We start from the raw sequence: 22905 nt of genomic DNA, 5'->3' as shown, positions 1-22905 counted from the left end.
TGCCCTTGTGTGCCTTCAAGAGTGTGGGAGGATGAACCTCCTCCTGTCGGGGATCCATAGGTCTCTTAAATAGCTGGACCTAAGTCTGCAGGCAAGTGACTATTTTATTAACAGTATTGTTACTCTTCTATGCAATTTGGGGCTTCTTCTTGCTTTTTTTGGAAGTGAAAAGAATAGCTATTCTTTATGATGCCAGTATGGTTTTTATTGTTCTCCAAAGGGGGGTTGTGGGGTGTGTGGTGTGATGTTTTCTCCTCACATGAAGTACTGCAATCTGCACTCTTCTAGGATGCTGTGCCAGACACGTGGACTAAACTGGCCACGTCCATCCACGTACAGCCTTGCCCACTAAGTACACTTCAGTAACAGGGCTTAGCTGCTACGCACAGAGCTAGTCCACTGACCCAACCCCAGTTTTAGTTTTTTGTCCAAAATTTGTCTTAATGCAAGTCAGTTTTACTTTGAAGTGAGTTTTGCAGAAAGCAAAAAAAACTTTGCTAAAGCGAGACCTCGTCACCTCCCTCGTCCCAAGCGCTAGTGGTGTTCAGCATCTCACAGGATGCCTTTTCCCCTCCCCTCCTACCAGCAGGTGGTTAGATATGGAAAAAAATATGCAGTGTTTTTGGAAATTCCTCTATCTCATGGCAATGTGTGCTGTAGTACATCATTATTGAGAGTCCTCGTCAGGAGCTTTTGTGCTCCTGATCCGTACTTCGCACTGTTTAAATGGAAGTTTAAACTTACTGGCAGTTTAAATGCACCACTGAAGATGGTATCAGACAATTTGCATCTAAGAAGCCATCAGCTGTTGTTACCCATTTTTGGCAGTTTCTGAAAGTGTGTTAACGTTAGCAATGGTGACGTTGTCTTGGAGAGAAACCTGAGCAAGTTTGACAGGCTTGAGCATACTCACGTTCTCCGTTGCCAGCAACCTGTCTCATGCTGATCAGTTTCTACGATTGATTTCATACCTACCCACATCAGGTAAAGAACAACTTCCACTAAAACCATTCTTATATAAACAGGTATTTTCTGGTTACTTCAGCCGTGTACCTTCTCAGTAGACAAAGACTCAAAGTCTTCAATTTATTTTCTCTAAAAAAGTAGTACAAAGAGGTTAAGGCAGAAGCTATTGCTGCTGCTTCTCTTTTAGGGCTACTGATCTTCTCATGCGAGAAGAGAACTTGGGATCTGGCCACAGGACCTTGTGCTGCCAGTGGTGGTGTGGCTTTCTGGCTTGTTCAGTCCTCAGTCCTTGCTGACAGGTAAGCAGCAATGGTTGCCATTGTCAAGGCATATCATTCCACTGCCAAACATTTATTTTTTTTACCGTTAGTGTTACTTACATTTGTGATGTTCTCTGCAGAGTTAAGCACAAGTTTAAATAAAAAGATAAAAAAATCAGCTAAATACCAGAATAACCATCTCCTGGAAGCAAGAGGAACAATCCAAACTCATCTCCAGTTTCCTCAGAAGCATGAAGACAAAGCAGGTAAGGAAATAAATGCTGCTTTTCATAGTTTAAAAAAGTTTAAGAGTGCAGGTCTTCCCAACGTTAGTATTTAACCAATTCCGTGCACGTGACATGGTGACATGGCATTTTATTCCTTAGTATTAATGCACTGTTATCAGGCAAAGCAGGAAAAAAAACTACACCTCTTTGTGTAGTTGTTACCACAGCAGGGGATGAAAAACCTTCAGCAGTGTATTGATGTCTCACTTCTTGCCATGATCACAGCACGTATGCATGTAATTATTCTGAAGACAACACTGAAGCTGCATGAGAGCCTGACAACAGGGTATCTCAAATTCTGCATGGCCACCAATGGTACTCAGGTAATTCTCTGCTAATGTACCAGAAACGTGGCCAGGAGCTCCTCACAGGACTCGTTGGCCAGGCTGTCATTGTTCCCTGGAGAAGATGGGCAGTGGGGGCCCGGGGAGTATCTACAGCCCAGACCCCAAACCCCTTCTGTACTTGGAAGCAGAAGGGGATGGCATCATGAGGGCTGGAGGCAGCTCCTCTTCTCTCTGCTGCTCATGGCGAGCTCCCCAAACGGTGCTCGTTTTGTGCCACAGGCACAGAGAAACCCCACTATTTATTTTTTTTTCACTGCTTTTACTGCCTCTCTTCAAGCTTTATCTTCTGGGCACTTGTTCCTGTCAAGGGCTGGGGGCACGTAAGGACCACGCAGGCTGAAATAGATGTTCACACAGGCTTGTTCTAAACCGGGACTCAGAGGGGGTTGGTTTGTTCTGTACTGTGCAAAATGCTTTGTTTCCAAACAATTGCATTCATGCAGCTTTTTTGCCTTACTTTAAATAATGGCCAAAGGAAAAAAAAAGAGAAAACCAAAGCCAAAACCCACCAAACCCCACTCAGTCTCACATTTAAGCACAACTGGCCCAAGAGGGGCATGTTAACACGTCTGACATTGAAATTGCTGTCTGGATACTGAATTATTGGAAGCATTTTTTAAAGTTGTAATGCAGAGTATGGCACGCAAGAACAACTGGCCTTTGGATAAGGTGGGCTTGACTGAAGATGTTACCAAAAAGACCAAAGAAGATTATGGCCACCCACAAAGGGAAGGAGCGTGTATCTTTCATGGAAGGTAAGAAATAAACTTAAATTGCTTGATCAGGTTCAGGGACTCTAGATTCCTTCATTAGGTAGATAAGTTCCACCAGGGGTTAGACTAACGTGCTGTGACCCTATGAACAGCACTGAGGAAGTTTAGGAATATTGGCAGATTGTTAATGTTGGTCCACTATGACTTCAAAAAGTAATCCAGAGACTTTACATTTTGCCCTGATATTGATCACCTAGAACTTCTTGCAGCTATTAGAGGTGCAGAACAGGACTAGTCCTTACCAGATGTTTTAAACTGACAGAGGGGAGATTTAGCCTAGCTATTAGGAAGAATTTTTTTACTGTGAAGGTGGAACAGGTTGTCCAGAGAAATTGTGGCTGCCCCATCCCTGGAGGGGTTCAAGGCCAGGCTGGATGGGGCTTTGAGCAACCTGGTCTGGTGGGAGGTGTCCCTGCCCAGGGCAGGGGGTTGGAACTAGGTGATCTTTAAGGTCCCGTCCAACTCTAACCATTCTGTGATTCTCTGAACTTACATTTGAACTTTCAATCTGAAAAGCAAGAAGCCAGCAAAATGGGTTCTGGCAAGAGCAAGCTGTATTCTTGGCAGTTTACTGCTAAGTTTTCAATAGTACGTGCTGCTTTCTCAATCTGCCTTGTAGTTAAAGCAAAAGGAGATAAATATTTTTCACAGTCAGCTGGAGCAGCAGATTTGCCTCACAAAAAATGTTCTTTAGTGTAACACTTATATGCTCCTCATCCGTCAGTGTTGTGTTTATGTGTTTCTCCATATAATGATCATTGATCTGCAAGCATTCCTTCATTACACCAGCTATAGGAAAATAAATAAGAAACATCAGCATCTAGGTGTAGTTTGACTCACAAAATGCTCCTCTTGATTATTCTTTATTTTCTCTATGTAAAATGCAGTGTGTATCTTACAAAAATTTTAATATAATCATACTGCAATACAAACATCTTGCATTTAAACAAAGTTGCTTGAAAACTTGGTTGTACATATGAAAAAAACTTCTAAGTATGAACTGTATTTAAAAAAAATAATCCTGAACTTTGAGACTTAAACCAGTTCACCAGTTATGGATTGCTGTAAGGTAGTTGGTTCAGGCAGCAGGTGCATCACATGGAAACTGCTGATAGACAATTCTTTCTCTTTATTGGGATGATGTTTAATTTTTTTTAAATTTTATTTAATTTTTTTTTTTTAAAAAAAACACTCTTTCACTTTCATGGTTTAGTGATTTAATTGCACTTTGGAATAAAAAAAAAAATAATCCTCCCCTGGTAGGTTGCATCAGCTTTTGCTGGAATATAATGGCATTCAGGTGAAAGTACACTTCCCTTCTTTGTAGGGACAAGTTCCATAAACTGCAGGTGGAGGAACAGGTTTAGAAAGCAAGAGCTGGAAAACTGAATCTTTGTGGTCAAGTTGGAACACAAAGAGGGGTTTTGTTTCTTCAAAGATGTGGTATACTTTACAGGTAGTTGTTAAACACCCTTTCTGCAAACTTGCACAATTATATAAATAAAAACATTGCTCAAATTGGCCAAGTTTCTCCATCAAGTGGTTGTGTAGCTCTATTAAAAATTAACCACTCAAGGTTTAAGAGTGCCATTTCACTTAGCATATAGGTCTGTGCATGTAGATTTCTCTACCAAAACATTTTCCTGAGAGATCTTTTTGCATAAGACCACATCAATCAAAAAGTTCCCAACACAGAAATGCATATACTATACTCTACAATTCTATCTTATATAAAACATAGCAATAACCTTTTGAAGTCAAAACTTGTCAACATATCAACCAGTTGCAGGCCCAGCTTGAGTTCAGGGTTCTCAATTGCCGTCTGCCAGTTGTTTCTGTAAACTGCAGGATGTGTAAGAAAACAGTGTTAGTGCTTTTTAGGCAACTCAGGTTCCCCATAAACAGATTATTTAGAATCATAGAATTGTTCAGGTTGGAAAAGACCCTTGGGATCATTGAGTCCAACCATCAACCCCACTCTACAAAGTTCTCCCCTACACCATATCCCCCAGCACTGCATCTAAACGACTCCTAAACACATTCAGGGATGGTGACTCAACCACCTCCCTGAGTCACCATCCACGTTTCTATTTCTGAAGATGACAACTTCTAAAAAAGCACTTCTATACGCTTGAAGCGAGCAGTACTGATTTCAAAATAGGGAAAAGCATTTCACTTTCTTAAACAAATGAGTTGTTTTCACAGACAATACGACTCACTTCAATGAAGCTAATTTCAGCCTAGGAGAAATCTCAGATCCAAGAGACTTCTTTTACGTAGCTCCAGGATCTGCCCCAGGCCACAGAAGTCAAACCTTATTTAGAGGAGTCTAAAAAGGAATGCCCACAGGGCACAGCCCTCACCTTTCCAGGTACTCCTTGACATTGTCGTAGCCGCAGAACTTGGCCAAGTGGATGAGCATGCCCGTGGCACAGCGCCCGTCCCGCCGGCGGCAGTAGCTGCAGTTGCACACCCCGCGACAAGGAGGACAGATCCAGGCCTGCAAGGGGGTGAACGTGGGGAGGGAGGGGAAAGACAAGCTGTCAGTAAGGTTATAGTCACCGTCTCATTGCTCAGACAGACACGGACGGCTTCCTCACTGCGAGACTGTTCAGGGCAAGGTTTTAAAAGCCCAAATCTGCCAGCCAAAAGCCTTGTTAACACTTTCCAAATCCTGCAGGACTAAACAGAGAAAAGGGAACCAACCCTAAGACTTTTAGGTGTCCGCCTCCTTTTTTCTCGTATTTAAAAATTAGAATCTAAAACAAGGAATCTCTTTCATATGCCACATTATGGATTATTAAAATAGGGTATGTTTGGGCATTTTTCTGAAAGGGGACAGATTCCTTTTCTTAAAAGGTCTCATGCTTTCTCTCCACTATCTGGTAAGCACGTAGAGCTTCAAAGCACAAAGATGGGTGGACTGTAACCCAGGCCCAGCTCCAACAAGATCAGTGTGAGTTGTAACAGTACTACAGCTCTTCTCATGGCAAAAAGCTTTGAACACCGTGTTTTCACGAGCATATATTCATCCCAGCTTACTACCAAAACCGTATTCATCACACTTTCTTTCCAAGCTCAAGAAATGATACTTACCGGATCAAGCAGTGCTGATTTCACATCTTCCCCATACCGATTTCGAAGACACGGTCCACAAAACTGCCCCCTTACTCCTCCACAGCCCTGGTTGCGACAGACTGTCTTCGTATCAATTGTCTTTTGTCGACACTGGTGGCAAGTACTACCCTAAAGTTGGAAAGGAGGAGAAATGTATGTAATGAAGGACATCTCAGATCCTCGTTGCTGAACTTTCCTAATGTATCTGCTGATAGCAAAGCACAAACCTCAAACCAAAGTCAAATTCAGCAAGGAAAATCTTAGTCAAAACCATCAGTTTTGTTATTATGATAAATTATCTGGAGAGATGTTAGGAATTTTAGAGACAGTCTCCAGCCTCAGTTGCATTTGGAGTCTCAAACTATATGAACCTCATGTCACAGTTCTGATCCATTCCTCTCTCTAGGAAAAAGCTAAAACTATTCAGAAAATGACTTTGTGATTCATCTCTGCAAATACAATGAAGCATGAAATATTTAGTAAGCTGATCATCTAGATCTTTATGACAATTAATAATAGTCAAATCCGGTGTAGGAAAGGAAGGAGGAGTTCCATCAAGAGCTTTGGAAATTACCCAACACATACAGAAATGTTATTTCCAGGAGGTACAAGGAGCACCAGGGAGCACTACTATTGAATGGCACAACCGCCACTGCCTCCACATTTATATTAAGTGAGAAAAAGAGATAAAAGGGATGTCAACTTTTATCAGTGGTGAGTCATAGCTACAAGCAAATTCCCCTTAATAGCTCTATGGCAAGAAAGCACTTCTTTGCAGAGGCAAAAAGTTGGTGGGGCACATCAACCAGCGTGGGCAAGCCCATGGAAGCCTGGCAAAGCTTTCGAGTCGTGCTTGTGCAATTTAATAATGCAGAGCCACACTCTCCAGAACCTCAGGAAAGCACACCTTTCAGCTAACACCAGGTGAACTATTAAGAGATTTTCTATTTCAAGTGCACGGGACACAGTAAAGAAAACAGCAGCCACTTACTAGAACTTTGTCGTAGATTTTGTCTTTAACAGTGATCGCAATGTTGTCCAAGTCCTCCTCAGTAATATCCTCTACCGGACGCTGTGATGAATACTTTGATGATCTCCTCCTTTTTCGCACTCCACAATCCTCCTGCTGAATAAACTCATCTCAACACCTTTTGTCTAATGTCATGAAGACTCTGTCACCACTTGGTGACAAATTCTTTCATTTATAATGTGTACGCAGTCCAGAGGGGGTGGACTACAGGTTCACGGACCACTGGAAGAACAGGGAATAGAGTTTCCAAATCATCACTGCCTCTTTCTTTCCCTCTACTCCATTGATTATTTATTCTGTTGATATGTTCTTCCTTCTCATCATTCCTATTTCTAGTTCCACAAACCCCTAACATGTTCTCTAGAGCCTCCTTTCCTTTGCATTCCCAGCACACAATCACTGCAACTTTTCATACTCCATTTCTCCCTGCTCAGAATAAGGAACTATAACCATCTGCCTTCCCATGCTTTGCTCCTTCAATCTCTGAGCAGTGTCTGTAATTGCTATCTCCAATCCTTAATGTCCTGCAAAAAAACCTTTACTGAAGTTTTAGATTAATCCTGCCACACCCAGCCCTTTCTTATTACCCTCTTTGTTATTTGGAAGAGTCCTCCACTACACTATAAAGTGGGAGTTTTTTGTTCCAGTTATAATTTTCTTTGACCCTGATTCATGTACAAGTTTCATCTGATCCTTAGCCTTCTCTCTACCCCACTTTTAACACCTCATTTGTCCTTCACCCCAGATCAGCCCTGTTCTCTCCAAATTAGCTATTTACCAGCTCCGGTTCTCGTTCAGTGCCAAGCTCCCTCTGAAATGCTTCAACTATGCCCAGCACTCATTCCTGTAAGCAGAACTGGGATCCAGCCTGTGCAGATACAAACTTAAGAGTCTTCTTCATAAAGACTATACAGTAAATAAAACCAAGGCAAATGACCACTGTAAGTCAAGGGGGAGGGAAAACCAGATTTGAAAATATAGGGAAGCATAAAACCTGCAACTTTTGAATGGCTAAACAGTATGTTGGAAGTTGTTGGTGCAGATTCTCAGTTCAGCTGTATCACCCTTCTCTATCTTCCCTCTCCTATTTCCAGAGAGGGGTTTTGCTATTTTTTTTTGAGCCTGAAGACAGAGATCTGCTTAGTCTCTTCCACCAGCCCCACCGCCTTGCCACTCGAAGGCCTTCTACATTGTGGGCTCCAGTAATTTTCAGATAATAAATAAATACTAGACCATAAGTAAATGGCCTTGATATGTTTGGACAACGCAGGTCACAAATAAAGCCCAGTTAACAGCTGAAAGATGAGGCAAGAAGGGCCTGAACGCAACTCTTCTGTAGCTAATCGCAACCCAAAGGTTCTCATTAGCTTTCTGTAGGAAAGGGCTGGCCAACAATTTAAATGTTTCCTAATCCCCAACCACTGGAGATATCAAAGTCTGGCAAATACCATACTGAGTCTCTTCTTCAAGAGGTTTTGTTGTCTGTAGCTACGGAAGTGTTCTGCGAATTTGACAGCTGACATAGTAAATTTTTCCAAGGCAAATTTCTCTGGTGGACGAGCATTTCTGGTTGGGTTCATGCGACGTTCTATCTGGCCCTCAGAGAATGTCCTTCTTGGGATTTTCTTCTGTTTCTGGGAAGAGAAGACGATTCCAGTAACTGTCTTTTCAGTTATGTTTGTAAACACCAGAAATTACTTCAAAATGTCTGTAACACACTTGTACTATCATGAATTAATCTGTTTTTCTTCTACTCCTTAATGGTTAAGCCAAACGACACCAATTTCTAGCATACTTAATACTATACATGCTATATCTTTTGCCTCCTTCTAAACCATCACACTTTCATGGTCAAATTCTATTCCAATTAACATCACAGATGTATACCTAAATTTTTTGTATGGCCTATGAAGGCAGAAGCTAATTCTCACTGTTCTTCAGAAGATAAAGGTTCAGATTTTCCCACAAATTGAATACATCTTCAAGGAATAATCTGCATTCTAGCTTATTTTCCTTTATATTTTTTAAATTGAAAGGGTCTTAATAAGTTTATTCTCTGGAAATCCTCCAGATTTTTAGGAAGGATTTATAGGAATTTTCTTGGAAATTACTAGGAGGCACAAGATAACCCTTTTCATATTCTCACACCTGCCAGTTACTGCATGACTGGAATCATACAACCAAAGTCCTGCAGACACCTACCATAAAGGCATCTACTAAATCTGACAGGATAAACAAGATGTAGGAAGCATGTCTGCTTGCTGCTCTACTCTTTAGTTATTTCCTTTGAAAGAAGTGAAAGGCACATCACAAAGAAACAGACTGGAAGTCAAAAAACAAGCAGAAGAGATAACCCCAGTATTCCTGATGCCCTCCCACCTTCTCAAGTAAAGATACTAAATAAAAGTAGTAGACTTATGTATTTATTCAAAGGATGGTTTAAGTTTCTATAGCATTTAACTAGAGCTAGCAAGTTTCCAACCTTTCAATGACTGTATAATTTGGCTTCACCTTTTCACTTGATGAGCACCACAACAGCATTTCTACATCGACTTCCCAAAGACATGGCCCTTCAATTTTTACTCAAAGGTCTTCAGTTTATAATACATGTGGAAAAAACACACCCTATAGAGAGCCTTGAGGGGCTGACAGTTCTTGTAGCCAAGAAAAGCCAGTTGAAATAACTACAGTATCATCCCAGTTTCATGTCAAAGTGGCTGAATTTCATCAGCACAGCTCTACTGGGAAGTGGATTTTAAAAGAAAAGCCTGCAAGAGGGACATTAACTGGGAAATTAATAGGCACTAAACACAAAGGGAAGCAACTACTCTTCCTTATTCCCACATACGCAAACATAGACTTGCCTAGCATCTCAAAAGTATTTCTGGGGTAAAAAGGATAAAGTAACATCTCACTTTGGTCTTCATACTTCATAAATCATCTTATAAAATTCCATTTCTTTACATAACCCTTGGTACTTAACTACTGACCAATAGCAAATCCATCTGAATAAAGCAACTAAACCCAAAGAAAATCAGAACAAACTTGGTGAAAGTGTTTCATCAGGAAACACATTAGTCATAACTCTAGGAAACAGGTCTGTCACCTCTAGCTGGTACCAGAGACTTACCGGAGGAGTGGAGGTGGGCGTTTTCACCGGGAACAGGCCGGGTATGGAATTCAGTTCTGCTACCAACTGGGCAAGCTGAAACCAACAGTGATGCCACATTGAAAACTCACTGCAATCTTGCAAATAAGCAACACGTTACCATCCACTCTGCACACACACTCCCAATTCCATCTCAACACATGAAGTTTCAGTGTATGAAACCTTTCCGGAGGCAATTTATTTAAGTGGGGCTCATAAAAGGAGCTCTTACCCCTGAATGAGCAAACCTCTGTAGGCAATACTAACACCACTCTGCACACACACTCCCAATTCCATCTCAACACGTGAAGTTTCAGTGCATGAAACCTTTCTGGAGGCACTTTATTTAAGTGGGGCTCATAAAAGGAGCTTTACCCCTGAATGAGCAGACCTAACTTCACAGCTCCCATTAACTCTTGCTGGGAATTAGAATTAGCTAGAATTACACCCAATTTTGTCAAAACAGCACTGAAGAAGTGCATTACAGTGTGGTTACAGTATCTGTGACTGATGAGAAATTCACAGTTCACATGACAGGAGGGAAAAAAAGAAGACAGGGTTCTCTTGGCAGCAAGAGTGCTCCAAGCTCTACTAGAGGATTCTAAGATGTTCCCTGTGGACTGTTTTACTGAATGCCTGCTGATACGCCTGTGCTTTTTGCCAAGGAACTTGACGTCCCCTTAAGTAGTGACACTGCAGCAGAGAAACTTTGCTGGTCATTTTTCAGTGGTCCTCAGTAGTGATGACTGAGAACTTCCCTTTTTCTACCACGAGAGCCAGCACTGATTTCACAAATGCTGCAACCACAGCCCGTAACACCAAATACCTGTTGGTTTGGGCAGATACACATGGGTACACACTCATTTGCAAAGTCGTTAAAACAACTAAACCCCGCTGGCAGCTCCCCTAACCCTGGCATATGCAGTGTCAGAAGCACTTCAGCAGGACAATCTGTTGAACCATGCAGGAGATGTCCTGGAGGTGCATTTCAGCAGAAGCAGTGACTGACAGGCCAAAAAAAAATAAAAACAAATAAATACAGACCTGTTCTGAAAGGCCAGGATAAGGCCATCTTCTGAAAAGCCAGCTATAGCAGGGATGAGCCAGGCTGCTAGCTGTCTCTGAGACCGCCGTACCAATCATGAGATTAAAAGCTGGGTACAACATCTCTTGGTAAATACTTGAGTGTTGCACTTATTAAAAGCTATTTAACGTCATTACAGAACCAGAACTAGGATGCTAATGAATTTCACGCTGGTTGAACTAGAAGGAAAGGTGAGGGAAAGGTGGAAAGTGGGAAGAAAGAGCAGCAAGACCAACACAAAAGCAGTGAGGAAACAGGACGGATTAGAAGCACAAAGCAATTAGATATATTTGTACATTAGGTACAAAACTAAAGCAAGTTTTATGTGGGAGCTGCAGGCCCACACACCCAAGAGGTGTAGTTGAGCCCCACAATTGCTTGGAGGCTCCAACTTCTCCTGGAATACAGTAAAACTAGAGGAGCCACCGAGGACCCAATATCAACTTGGGATTTGCACAGCAGTGTGACAATTAAAAGAGCTGGTGATGTTTTGGACAACAGAGGAAAACATGTGAGGGAACAATCAGTGTCTCTCTTTTCCCCACCTACACGCACACATACACACACTTTCAGTAGTACACAGCAAAGCATAGCTGTAAACATCACATCCCACACAACTGAAAAATTACATTTATCATCCTTAGCAGTGTTTAGCTGGCTTTCCAATCAATAACTGCAGCAGATCTCTCAGACGTAAATGAAAAGTAGAAACTCTATTGAGCAAATAACACCACAAACCACCGAAGGGACCAGCTGGTTTTCTGACATGTCCGGAATATCAGACTGCAACTTGGGCATGTGTAACTTTGCTCACATCCACATACAAAATGCTTGGTTCAACTCTGCAGTTAAACTTGAGTAGGCTAATCCTACTTAAAGCTATTTGAGGGGCAAATATCTGAGGGCTGAAGGCCCTCTAGAGTCTTCCCGGGCAGAAAAATTCAAACACAAACCACTGAGATTTTCCCAAAGTCCCAGCACAGCACCAGTGTGGCCCCCAAAATTCAAGTGTGCTGAAGCCAAGTACTCGATGTAAAGGTCTGAGAACAAAGCACTGCTCATAAGTCTTACCATGGCTTTATTTTCTTTAATATTCATGGCTCTCTTAAGCAGAGCACTGGAATTTTCCTCCTGTGTTTCTTTAATGTCTTCTTCAGAGTCTGAAGCAGAGCCCTCTAGTTTGTCCCACCGCTTGCAGGTTATTTCTTTTGAAATGGGTGTGACGGCTTCACTGTCCTTTAAAGGTAAGTTAGAAAAAGCCTGTTCAGGCACTTTCTTCTCAGATGATTTTCTGGTGGGAAACTGCAAGGCAACACGAAGACCAAAGCTTCTTCTCTTGGGGGAAACTTTCTTCTTTGCCTCTTCCTCCTCTTCTTCCTCACTACCCAATAAATTATCACGTTCTTCATCAGTCAAGTCTGACTCCACGCCCTAGAGGCAGGAACAATCCCATGTTACATTAGTGGCTGTGACACAAGAAAGGTCTTTTTTAAAATCACTAATTCTAGGCAGCAGTCTCACCACCCAAAGGCACTGCCATAAATTCATTTAAATCAACAAATTTTTAAAAGTTGACAGCACACAACTTCTCCCTCTGCAGAAACCAACACAAAATCTATATATTAATATTGTCTGGGATACAGACACAGCTGCCTTCAGAGGAACAATCAGTCTACAAGCAGAGGAAGAAGTTCTCATTTTTAATATGTGATGTTATGTTAAATAAAGCTTTTCTTTCCTCTCTTAAGATAACACGTTTTTCTTCAGCATGAAGAAAGAACACCACAGTACATCAGAAACACTCCTGCTAGAACATGAGGTTTACACAGAAGAGACAGAGAAAAAGAAGTCAACATAAACATTCACACATAAGTGACTGCCTTTACCAGAACTCCTTTCTTGTTCACATCCACCTCACTTGACGCGAAGCCTTCAAACGCTTCCGTTTCAGAGTCAGTGTCTTCAGTGAAAATCTTCTGCAGTTCCTCGGTGAGGTATCTGGGCTGAAATCTCACCCCCTGTAAAAATATCAGCCCACAGCTGTGAGACAGGTCAGACACAGAGTAGTCACACAGTCACAATACACGGCTTCTGCGGTTCAAGCAAGTACCAACTAGGTGGCACAGACTGTGAAAGCACTTTGCAGGCAAAGCCTGTCAAAAGAAAAAAAGCAGAAGACATTCAGAGTTTCAGCACTGAGCTATTTTAACTTAGCAGGAATTTTTTTCCCCTTGTTTTGAGCACAGGGCTTTAACTGGGCTGCTTCTTGTGGGGCAAGCTTTCTTCTTCACCTCTTCCTCCTCTTCGCTACTATCCAATAAAAATAAACTGTTTTCTTACGCGTAACTTACCATGCTGTTTTGTATGTTTTCTTTTGAATGTGAAAATCAGGCCTTGAATGGAAGAAAATACAAACCACAACCAACCACAGTAAGAAAGAGACGTCCTTTTTTTCACGTAGCAGTAGAAACAACACTCTCCTCTGGGCTCGCTGCAGCTGTACTCAAGGCTCCTGGAGATGGAGTCTGCTCCTTCTCATGCTGTTACACCCTCACTGAAGTGACAGACTCCAACACAAAACCACGGAGCCTTGAACAGCCTGACTAACATCCCTCCATTTCCCAGCTGCTCAGCTCTCTGTTTTAATGGTGTAGTTTATAATTCAAATGCATTCTAGGGTAGGCAGATCCCAAATTTCTGTGTATAGACTAAGACGCCAGCCATGAAAATAAACTTAGATCTCATTAAAGCACTCCTCACGATATGCACATTACATACCTATTAAACACAATGCAGTTACTAAATCAGAAATACATTTCCATACTTCTCATCAGAATTACCAGAAGACTATCTGTCAACTCGTCTCCTCATAGACTTGTTCATGGTAGGAATAACCCATGTTCACACCACACCTGCCTCTTGGAAGTCAGCAACACTCACTTAAGTTTGTTTCCCCAATTTTCCTCTGCTATTTCTTCCTCCCACACAAGAGACAAAAATGACCTTTCATATGATGCACTTGCTAAATATCTTTATTTTCCCTTCCACTCCCCTCCCTTCCTTGACTTTAATTACACACTTCTTTACATTAAGATAATATCTGGTGAAAAAGATATAATAGATGAGTGGAACAGGGCAATGGGAGGGGGGAGCTACTGCATATGCTGTTTCTTTACACTTAAACATCTCCTACAAATTATTATGGGTAATTGGAATGAGTTTTCTCTGAGTAAAATTACTTTATTCTTTTGTTGGTAGCTGCAGCACAGCTGCTTGAGAAAGGAACAAACACAATAGGGAAGTTACATTAAATTGCATTTCTTGGAGAGAAACTGAAGTTTTTATGCATTCTGTATTTTCATGACATTCCACAGTGAAGTTAAGGGGGAGGGATAAGCTGTTTGTTAGCTAAAATGACTAAAAATAACACACCTAGACCTATGAAGAATGGTCTACACAAGGTAGAATACACATCAGGGATACTGAAACTCAGCAGAAGTGCAGAGATTATGGGAGCAGGGCTGCAGAAAGCCCTAAGGAAAAGCAGACACACAGAGGTCAATACTTGTTGATGCATTTGTGCTTCAACTTCCAAGGGAACACCTGATGCACTAACATCCCATTCACCAGTGGCTTTCCCTCCTCTCCCATCAACTACAGCGTTTTTCTGAACTTCCCATCATTTTGCTCTTCACACCAAAAGCTTTTCATTTCCTGCACAAGCATCTACAGCCTTTTTCAGCATCATAAACAGATGGAACTCAGGATAAAAAAAAAACCCTCATGTTTTTATTGGACCATTTAGTGGTAAAGGAGTTAAACTCAATACTGATGGAGATTTAAAATAATTCTCGGCCCAAGGGAAACACAGGAGTGGTGAGGAAGGCTCCAGTGCCAGCTGTAAATTTGGAACAAGTCTCACTGGGATTCCCAGTAACACATGTTAAATTAACAGTACCTAGCTCTTCCACAGCATTTCTCATCAGAGGATTTCAAAATGCTTTGCAGCAAAGATCATTATCATAATCTCCATCTCACATGGGAAACCAAGGCAGAGAGAGTAAAGTAAGGTGCCTGCAGTCCCCAAGCAGGCAGCAGAAGCAGAACCTCAGGCTCCCACACAAGGCTCCACCACCAACAGCTCTCCTTGTTGATCCTTCTTCATGCTCCACACAAAGCCACAGACACAAGAGCAAGCCACCTCCTGGTTTTCTGAAGTTACTAGCACTGCTGTCTGGCAATGAGATGACGAAGCAATAAAAAGCCAAATATATTTCGTTACTTTTAAGTCACTTCCTTTCTCCAAAGCACAGACTCGAAGCCCTACTCCCAAACAGCTTCTGCGCCTTGTAGAAGCCTCTCTGAGGCCATTTGTCTACTGAGGCTCAGAAACAGCACATACTCATACATGCCTCATTCTGTCTGTTCCCCTTCCTAACACTAGTCATATTCCTTGTAATCACCAACTCTTAACCAGGTGCTGACCTGGTAGAATAGGAAAAGAAAAAGCTATTTTCAATTTTTTTATTTATGGAGCAGAGGGACACTTGTGAGAGCACAACTGACAAGGGTATCTTTTAGCACATTAGCCCACATCAATCAAGTATATAATTACAAGCTTCCAAAAGACTAAAAACTAGATTTTCTGGCAGCCAAGACAGCACACCAGTTCTCTTCCTTTCTTTTGAATTCAGCTGGTACCTCCAGCTACTAAATCAAAGAATGAAAAACATCAAATCATTATGCTGATCCAAGCTACTTCACCATTAAGAGAGCAGAGAACCAGCAAGCTGATGGTTTCTGTGGGTCACCACCACTTAAACACAATCTTACTGAAGAAACAGCACACGGACACAGGTTTCTGGAAGAAATACCTTGAAGTCTGCATGCCCACAAAACCCATCAATTATCATGCATTTCCAATGTCTTATGTATCCAGAGGACACCAGCCCAGGATGGCAATTCTTTTTCTCTTGTTTCCTACACTTACCTACTTCACTTAAACTCACATTTTAAATCCGTTCCTACCTTTTTTCCCGACTCCAGGGAATCAAAGCTAGCATAGCTGTTCTCTGACAACAACCTCTGCCTGGAAGCACCATCTTGGAACCCTGGAAAATCTTCATTGTCACTGGGGGCATTGAAAATGTCAGCCACATCCTTGGGCGTCTGTTTCTGATTCAAAACAAGACAGAAGATACAAGTCAGACGCGCCAACTTAATAGGAAAACTCAAATTGGCAACAGTACAAGTTGTTATTATACTCCTATGCAAGTACAAATCTGTATCACAAAATATGCTACGCGTAAACTATACGTCAATTACCAAAACTCCAGGAAAATTGGGTACAGGCTGTTTTAATCCCTAAATACAGACTCCAGATTTGGGGCTAGGGAGGGGATGTGATGTGCAGGGTGCTTAACTCCACAGAACAGTCCTCCTCAGGCGTAAAAATACGTGTGTGTGCCCATCTTTGCAAGCGCGTGCTCAGGGAATCCTTTATCCCTAGTGAAACCCACCACCGCTCCTCCTCTTAGAGCGCAATGAAGGCCCAGAGGCAAGGAACACACCTTCTAATATAACACAATGTGAAACAAGGACAAAGCAACCGTACCATTAGATCCAGTAACAGCACTGTTATGTATTTTAGCATTTACCCAACTCCAAAACTAAAACCAATGCAACTCATTCTCCTCTGTCAGCACGGCCGTGACACTTGTGAGAACCCATTTTAACCAAGACCATTTCTCTTTTGCTAGAAGCCCACGAGGTAGCCCAACAGGAAGATGCACTACCAAGGGCAGGCAGCAGCACCTTTCAAGGTCCCAGCTTCAGAGCTCAAGAAGTCCAGCCCCTGCATGGAAGGAGACTCGTACCACCAGGAGTAACCATTCCCCCGACCACATACTTCCCCAAGCACTTTGGATAAGCCTCTCCATGTAACGGGCCAGCAGCTCCCACCTAGAACGCTTTAGCATTTGATGTGTGGAAGGGTGGGATGAAAAGATCCACTTAAAACCCGAGGCAGAAGGCATTCTGCCAAGTTTCAGGACATGGCTTTACACATCCCAGTATCATTTGCAAAACCATCCTGCCATTCACAGAAATGCTTGGGGAGAAAAGTGTCTGAATCCCCCACCGGTGCTCACATACTTATCTTCTACAAACCCAAGACCACATGTACACATCACCAACATTACTCTTATTTGAAGCAAGCCTCCCTGCTGCTTGGTGCATGCTAAAGCCACACATGGCCTTCCCACTGCTCTCATTAACTGTCAGGAACAAGAGATCAACAGCTGTCTGGTGAGAGGGGACAGTTCTTCCTCAGAAGGAGATGGTCTCCAGCCCTGAACGTTCAAGAGAACATCCCCGAGATGAACTCCAGAACTGAGAGCAGCCTGCCCTTGCCCACTGTCATGGACAACCAAGGTTGCTCATAGAGGGCCCCATATAAAGATAAAATGATAAATAATAATCATTATTTATTTGTGCCAAGGCAAATGGCCCAAAGGAGGCTTATCCTCCAAAAATAATGTCACTGACAAAATTCCACTGCCATTAAACGAGCAAAGCAGCACCTTGACGAAAGCTTTGCTCTCGGAAATAACCTACAGTTGATGTAGGCTGATGCAAAACTGATTTACTGTTACATGAGCAAGAGCAGGATCCACCTCTGGCCCTCACAGGCATGTAACGGCACGACCCAACACACGAAGTCGTGCTGACCACACTTGAAACCCTCTGGAGATTCCTCTGCCCCTTACAAGGAACAGCCAGAACCTGGCTCCGCTGCTGTGATGGAATTCTCTCGTTACAGAGCAGCGTTAAAAATGAAGTATTATGCATTTTAATGGAAAAACATTCAAGGAGTGTTGAGGCTCATTGCTATGAATAAATTGCTTCCAGGAGCCACTGCATTAGTTCTTGTGCTATTGTACGGCTGAGTTAGCCACTGCTGTGATTACTGTATGCCTAACTAATTTCTTCTTTTTCGTCTATTACTTCTGTATCTGCACCAGAGGAGCCGTTATGGGGGTGTAATTACTGATGCTGAACAAGAAAAAAAAAAAAATTCCCAGTAGATCTTTTTCGATCTTTATGCATTCCCAAATACTCAGGTACTGATTTAAGTAACTTACTGCAAAACTTTGAAGACTTTTAGTTTGTGACTTGCTCCCCACAGCCTGACTACAAAGAATCTCAGCCATTAATGAGTACCCATTTCACCTTAAGGGCTTAGGTTAACACCACAGAACACACAAATATAAAGCAAACATAATCCAGGAGTTTAAAAAGAGCACCCTCATCCCCGAGCTTGCTCACTGGCGGTATTTCTACATCTGAAATCACAAGCCAAGTTTATTCCCAGCAGACATCCATTGCCATCAGCAGACAGACATCAAAGAGGAGCTTGCACCAAACACCTCTGCCGTGATGGGGTGGTTTGCTGTTATTTATCATGTAGCCCTGGAAACCACAGACATTTCCATTTTTAACTTTCAATTAAAATACATTCAGAATCTGGTTTATAATCAGCATCAGAATCTAACATTTTAACTCCGTCAACAAAGAAGCATGTGCCAAGAAAGAAAATACATCTTTGCCTAAACACACATGTCAAAATATTAATCTATTCTAAACACTTGAAAGATGCAAGCACTTCAAGAGAAGACCTTTTGGCCACTAACCCCCTGAGAAAGGCAGGAAGGCAGAGAGGTGATGAACATTTCAAGCTCGCTCAAGGGAAATATTTCAACATGAACAGACCACAGCTTCAGAGACAATGGTCTGCGGAAATGACCAAACCTCTCACGCAGAGAGGTAAGAAATACTGCCTTTTACAGGTACCAGTTACAAAAAGCTAAGTACCAAAAATCCAGTAAAAGCTGCCAATGATTCACTGCTGCTGAAAAAGTCAAAGTCTTATTTCTAGTAGGAAATTATACACCTATTGAGCTCAGTTATTTTTGCACATAAAAACACACTTACTTGTTTAAATCACCCAGAAGGTAATTTACAAAAGCAGTAGAAAACCTTCCTGGCTACAAACAGCACACAGCCCATCAACCCCCAGCATCACCAACCCTAAGAGTGCTTTATCAACTAAAGATCAAAGTTAAAGATATTCCCATCTCTCAGTTTCCCCTTCTCTAAATGTGACAGAATACCACCAGCACACCCAGGAAGGTGCCCAAATTTGTCAGACTGTGTGGAGGAGAGCTACCGTTCCCCCAGAACTGGGAACAGGCAGCTCGTGTGTGCCCGTGTCAGATCTGTCACCAAGGGCCAAGGATGACAAAGACAGAAAATGAGGCTGGGAGGGATGTCAGACCTGTTCTGACGATGCTCCTACACTCACCACGCGAGTGAGGGGAAAAGTAAGGTACCCAAGGTCCCCACCAGTCAAAACAACATTTTTCCAAGTGCCATCCCCACACATTCCACCTGCCACATTAGGCAAGGAGAAAAAGAAAAAGCCTGGGGTGACATCTTTTACTTTCCAAGTCAAGAGGAAGAATTCTCACGTCTCAAGTGAAAAAGCAACTTTATTGATACCAAAGCCAAAGCAGATGCAACAACCTGCCCTTCTGCAAGGCAGCATCACAGCAGGCTGCGAGGAGAGACCGCTCGCCTGCAGGCTCACCCTCAGCTTTGGTGGGAATCCTCAGAGTTATCTGTACATCACTGTCAACCATATGTACAAATACCTCTTAGCAATTTCAAATATTGCTTTCATTGCACATCGTCATATTAGCACATTCTTCTGAGACAACAACGTCCCAGGAGAACCTAACGTGTGAGAAAGCAGGGCGAGATGTAATTCTCTGTTTTAACTCCTACCAAGAAAAAACCAAAACCAAAAACATCAGTTGGGCTGGTTTCCCCTCATTCAAGTTTGCACAATGTATGGACATTCCTACTTGAAGCAAAGGACAGATGGTTTTGGTAGTGTTCAAACTTGCTGCTTATTCATTTTGAGTCAAACTGAAATAATCCCAGTTTAATCTCAAAGGCATACTCACACAAACCAAACTCCTGCAAAATTTAACCTTCTAACGCGTGCGGGGGGAAAACCTCTTGACTTGTCTCAGGCTCAGCAGGCAGCAAGGAACACCAGGAACACCACCCAAGGGTTACAGGCACTGGATCTGGCACGTAGCCCCGAAATAACAACCCAACAGGGAAGCGCTCCAAGGCTGACAATTACGGGCAGAGCTACAAGAATAGAGGGCCCCAGCCAGAACGCCAAGAGGTGCCAAACCCAAATCCCAAAACTATTTGCAAGTCGAGATCCTGGTCTTTTCCGCTGGAATCATAAAGGCGACGGGCACTGCATGAAAGCTTGATTTTAAACATCACACAAACGCGTGAAAGAAGTGGAAGGCAGAGAGAGGCAAAGACATGGTGCAGAAGAATCGCACAACTCGACACATGGTCAAACAGGACCATCAACGCCACCCAGCCTGAGGCTCAAGGGCAGCAATGAAATCTAGGAAGGCAATGAAGATAACAGATGATCTCAGCAATTTCTCAACAGCATCAGAGCCCAAAAACCTGAAACCTTCTGGACAGTGAAGTATACTCCTGGCACAAGTGGCACCAGGGTGAAAGGCAAACGAGCGGTACAAGAAAAGAAGGAACAAGTGATACAAGGAGCAGTCATCACGCAGTTTTACAATCTTTGCAGGGATACTTTGATTCCACTGAAGGTGAAGATGGATTCTGCCTGGGCCTGTAAATCTGTCACAGCAACAACTCCTGGCACTTTCAGGGTGGTTCCCCCTGCCCCCACAACAAGTTATGGCAATTTTCACCCCAGTCAACCTACTGCTAAACCAAACTATTCCATGGAATTTTAGCAAATTCAGCCTTTTTCAGAATAGTAGAGCATGGTTTCTATGTTGCTTTATTTAGGCTTATAATTACATTAGCTAAACCCTATCAAGCTATTTTTATCGTAAAATAAAGAATGCCCAACTACCGTAATCACTTGGCAAGCTATTTTAAAATGGTACCTTCTTTTGGTAACATCTACCTGGAAACCAGCCTGTAACTTTTTTTAACAAAACACTGATAACACCACAAATACCATCAAGGCAGCTCAGGAACACAGTCCAAACACTCTGTCAACTGCTACTGTCTATTCTTCTGCAATATCTAATCTTTTGATGATCCAAAACAGGAGTAAAACCCATTTCTGAATTAACTCTGCATAATTCCAGAGCACCCCCTTTCATCTGTGGTGGTGCCCAATTGCCTTCTGAGCCCCAGTGTCCCAAAGAAAATCCTTCCGTACCATGCCACAGGCAAGCAACGTGTCAGCTCCTCATGCCTGGAATGCCACCATCCAGGTGGCCATTTCTGGGTGCAAAAGCTTTGTCAGCTCGCAACCCTTTAACAAGCTCCATGTACCGAAGCTGCTTTGCAAAGACCTCTTCAATGATACCCTGGGATGGGCAATGGAACTGCAGGTCTCACGATTCAAAGGAATCTTATCCTGCTGACTTCCCTGGCAATGGCTTTCAATGGGAGCATGTACTCACAAGTGCCACCAAACGAACGACAGATGCTATCTGAAAAGAAAATTGGTTCTGTTTTATCTCAAACCAGGACAATGAGCTGATTTACCAGTCAGCAGGCGATCCCTGACTTCAGAGACAAGGGAACTTTCGCCGCCATGTCCTTCTGGCTCAGCCAGGACTGAACCCACTGCTCACCATCATGTAGCAGAGGAGCAAGGGCCAGCAGAAAGCCTTGCTCAGCCACAAACAAGCTCCCATGAGAAGTAGAAGAGCACTGAGAACAGACAACATCCTTCTCCCCTTTGCTGAGCCTTGACACACAATGTACATAGACCCTTTTAGGTATGCAGTAGAAGGGTGACAGGTTGACATTAAGAGCTTCATGTTATAGCATCAGAGGTGAGAAGTAAGTACCATTTGCTTCTACTGTACTGCGTCAGTCAGGCTTCTCCAAAACTGTTTTACAGTGCCATTATCTCCACTCTGCCCATGGAGAGCCTGAGGCCATACAAAGCCCCCAAGAGGACAGAGGCCCTAAAAAAATGATTCAGTGTTCCCACAGCCCTCCTCTTTCACAGAAACCCACAAAACTCCCTAACTGTCCATCAGCAAGAGTTGACTGAGATCATAGAGATCAAGAGCTGACCAAGATCAGCACCACCTCCATAGGCTGCCCCGGGAGTTGGTGGCATCTCCTTCTCTGGAGACATTCAAAAACCACCTGGACAAGTTCCTGTGCAGCCTGGTCTAGGTGGGCCTGGTTTGGCAGGGGGGTTGGACTAGATGATCTCTGGAGGTCCCTTCCAACCCCATGTGATTCTGTGATAGAATGGTTTGAGTTGGAAGAGACCGTAAAGATCATCCAGTTCCAACCCCTCTGCCATGGGCAGGGACACCTCCCACCAGACCAGGTTGCTCAAAGCCCCATCCAGCCTGGCCTTGAACCCCTCCAGGGATGGGGCAGCCACAGCTTCTCTGGGCAACCTCTTCCAGTGTCTCACCACCCTCACAGTGGCGAGATGCTGACTTCCTCCTCCCTCCCACCACCTGGGAGGGTCACCACACCACCTCTCAAGACCAGGAACCACACAAACTGCCTGATGCATCCAAGCATGTCCCCAGGGGGGTGTTGCTTGGACCACAGCTGAGCATCTTTGTCCCTAAGCCTCCATCCTTCCTAAATACACGCACTGAGGTGACCCAAATATGTCTTTATGGCACCGTGGCATTTCAATAGCAAAAAATAAAAAAAAATAAAATAGAAAACACAGAATTACCAATAAATAAATAGCTATTTCAAAAAAAAAGTGATACCCACCAGGCTCACAGGGGCTCACAAAGCTCCTACCCAAACAAAGCTACGGACG

General features: G+C 43.0%; 1 protein-coding gene and 1 long non-coding RNA gene across 3 annotated transcripts in view; one reads left to right on the top strand and one right to left on the bottom strand.

Moving 5' to 3' along the window:
• The first annotated feature begins 1153 nt into the window (after nt 1-1153).
• LOC106885560 lies at nt 1154-12919 on the top strand. The gene is made up of 4 exons (XR_001411461.1): nt 1154-1265; nt 1367-1492; nt 2483-2615; nt 12761-12919. It is a non-coding gene; the product is annotated as an uncharacterized LOC106885560 (long non-coding RNA).
• The window catches only part of CDCA7L (cell division cycle associated 7-like), a 19633-nt gene continuing 186 nt past the window's right edge, over nt 3459-22905 (bottom strand). Inside the window, exons 2-10 of one of the 2 annotated variants that reach the window (XM_014937843.1) lie at nt 16041-16187; nt 12899-13030; nt 12084-12443; nt 9911-9985; nt 8229-8414; nt 6742-6876; nt 5730-5879; nt 4997-5133; nt 3459-4475 (exon numbers count right to left, since the gene is read on the bottom strand). In XM_014937843.1, the coding sequence (XP_014793329.1) occupies nt 4445-4475; nt 4997-5133; nt 5730-5879; nt 6742-6876; nt 8229-8414; nt 9911-9985; nt 12084-12443; nt 12899-13030; nt 16041-16187 (1353 nt within the window). In that variant the 3' untranslated portion in view covers nt 3459-4444. The remainder of the gene's footprint in view (nt 4476-4996; nt 5134-5729; nt 5880-6741; nt 6877-8228; nt 8415-9910; nt 9986-12083; nt 12444-12898; nt 13031-16040; nt 16188-22905) is intronic. The other variant, XM_014937844.1, reaches the window with a different exon arrangement.

The sequence above is a fragment of the Calidris pugnax genome, unplaced genomic scaffold (genome assembly GCF_001431845.1).
Source record: "Calidris pugnax isolate Ruff unplaced genomic scaffold, ASM143184v1 scaffold11, whole genome shotgun sequence".
Classification (NCBI taxonomy): Eukaryota; Metazoa; Chordata; class Aves; order Charadriiformes; family Scolopacidae; genus Calidris; species Calidris pugnax.
This window is presented reverse-complemented; position numbering and strand designations above follow the sequence as displayed.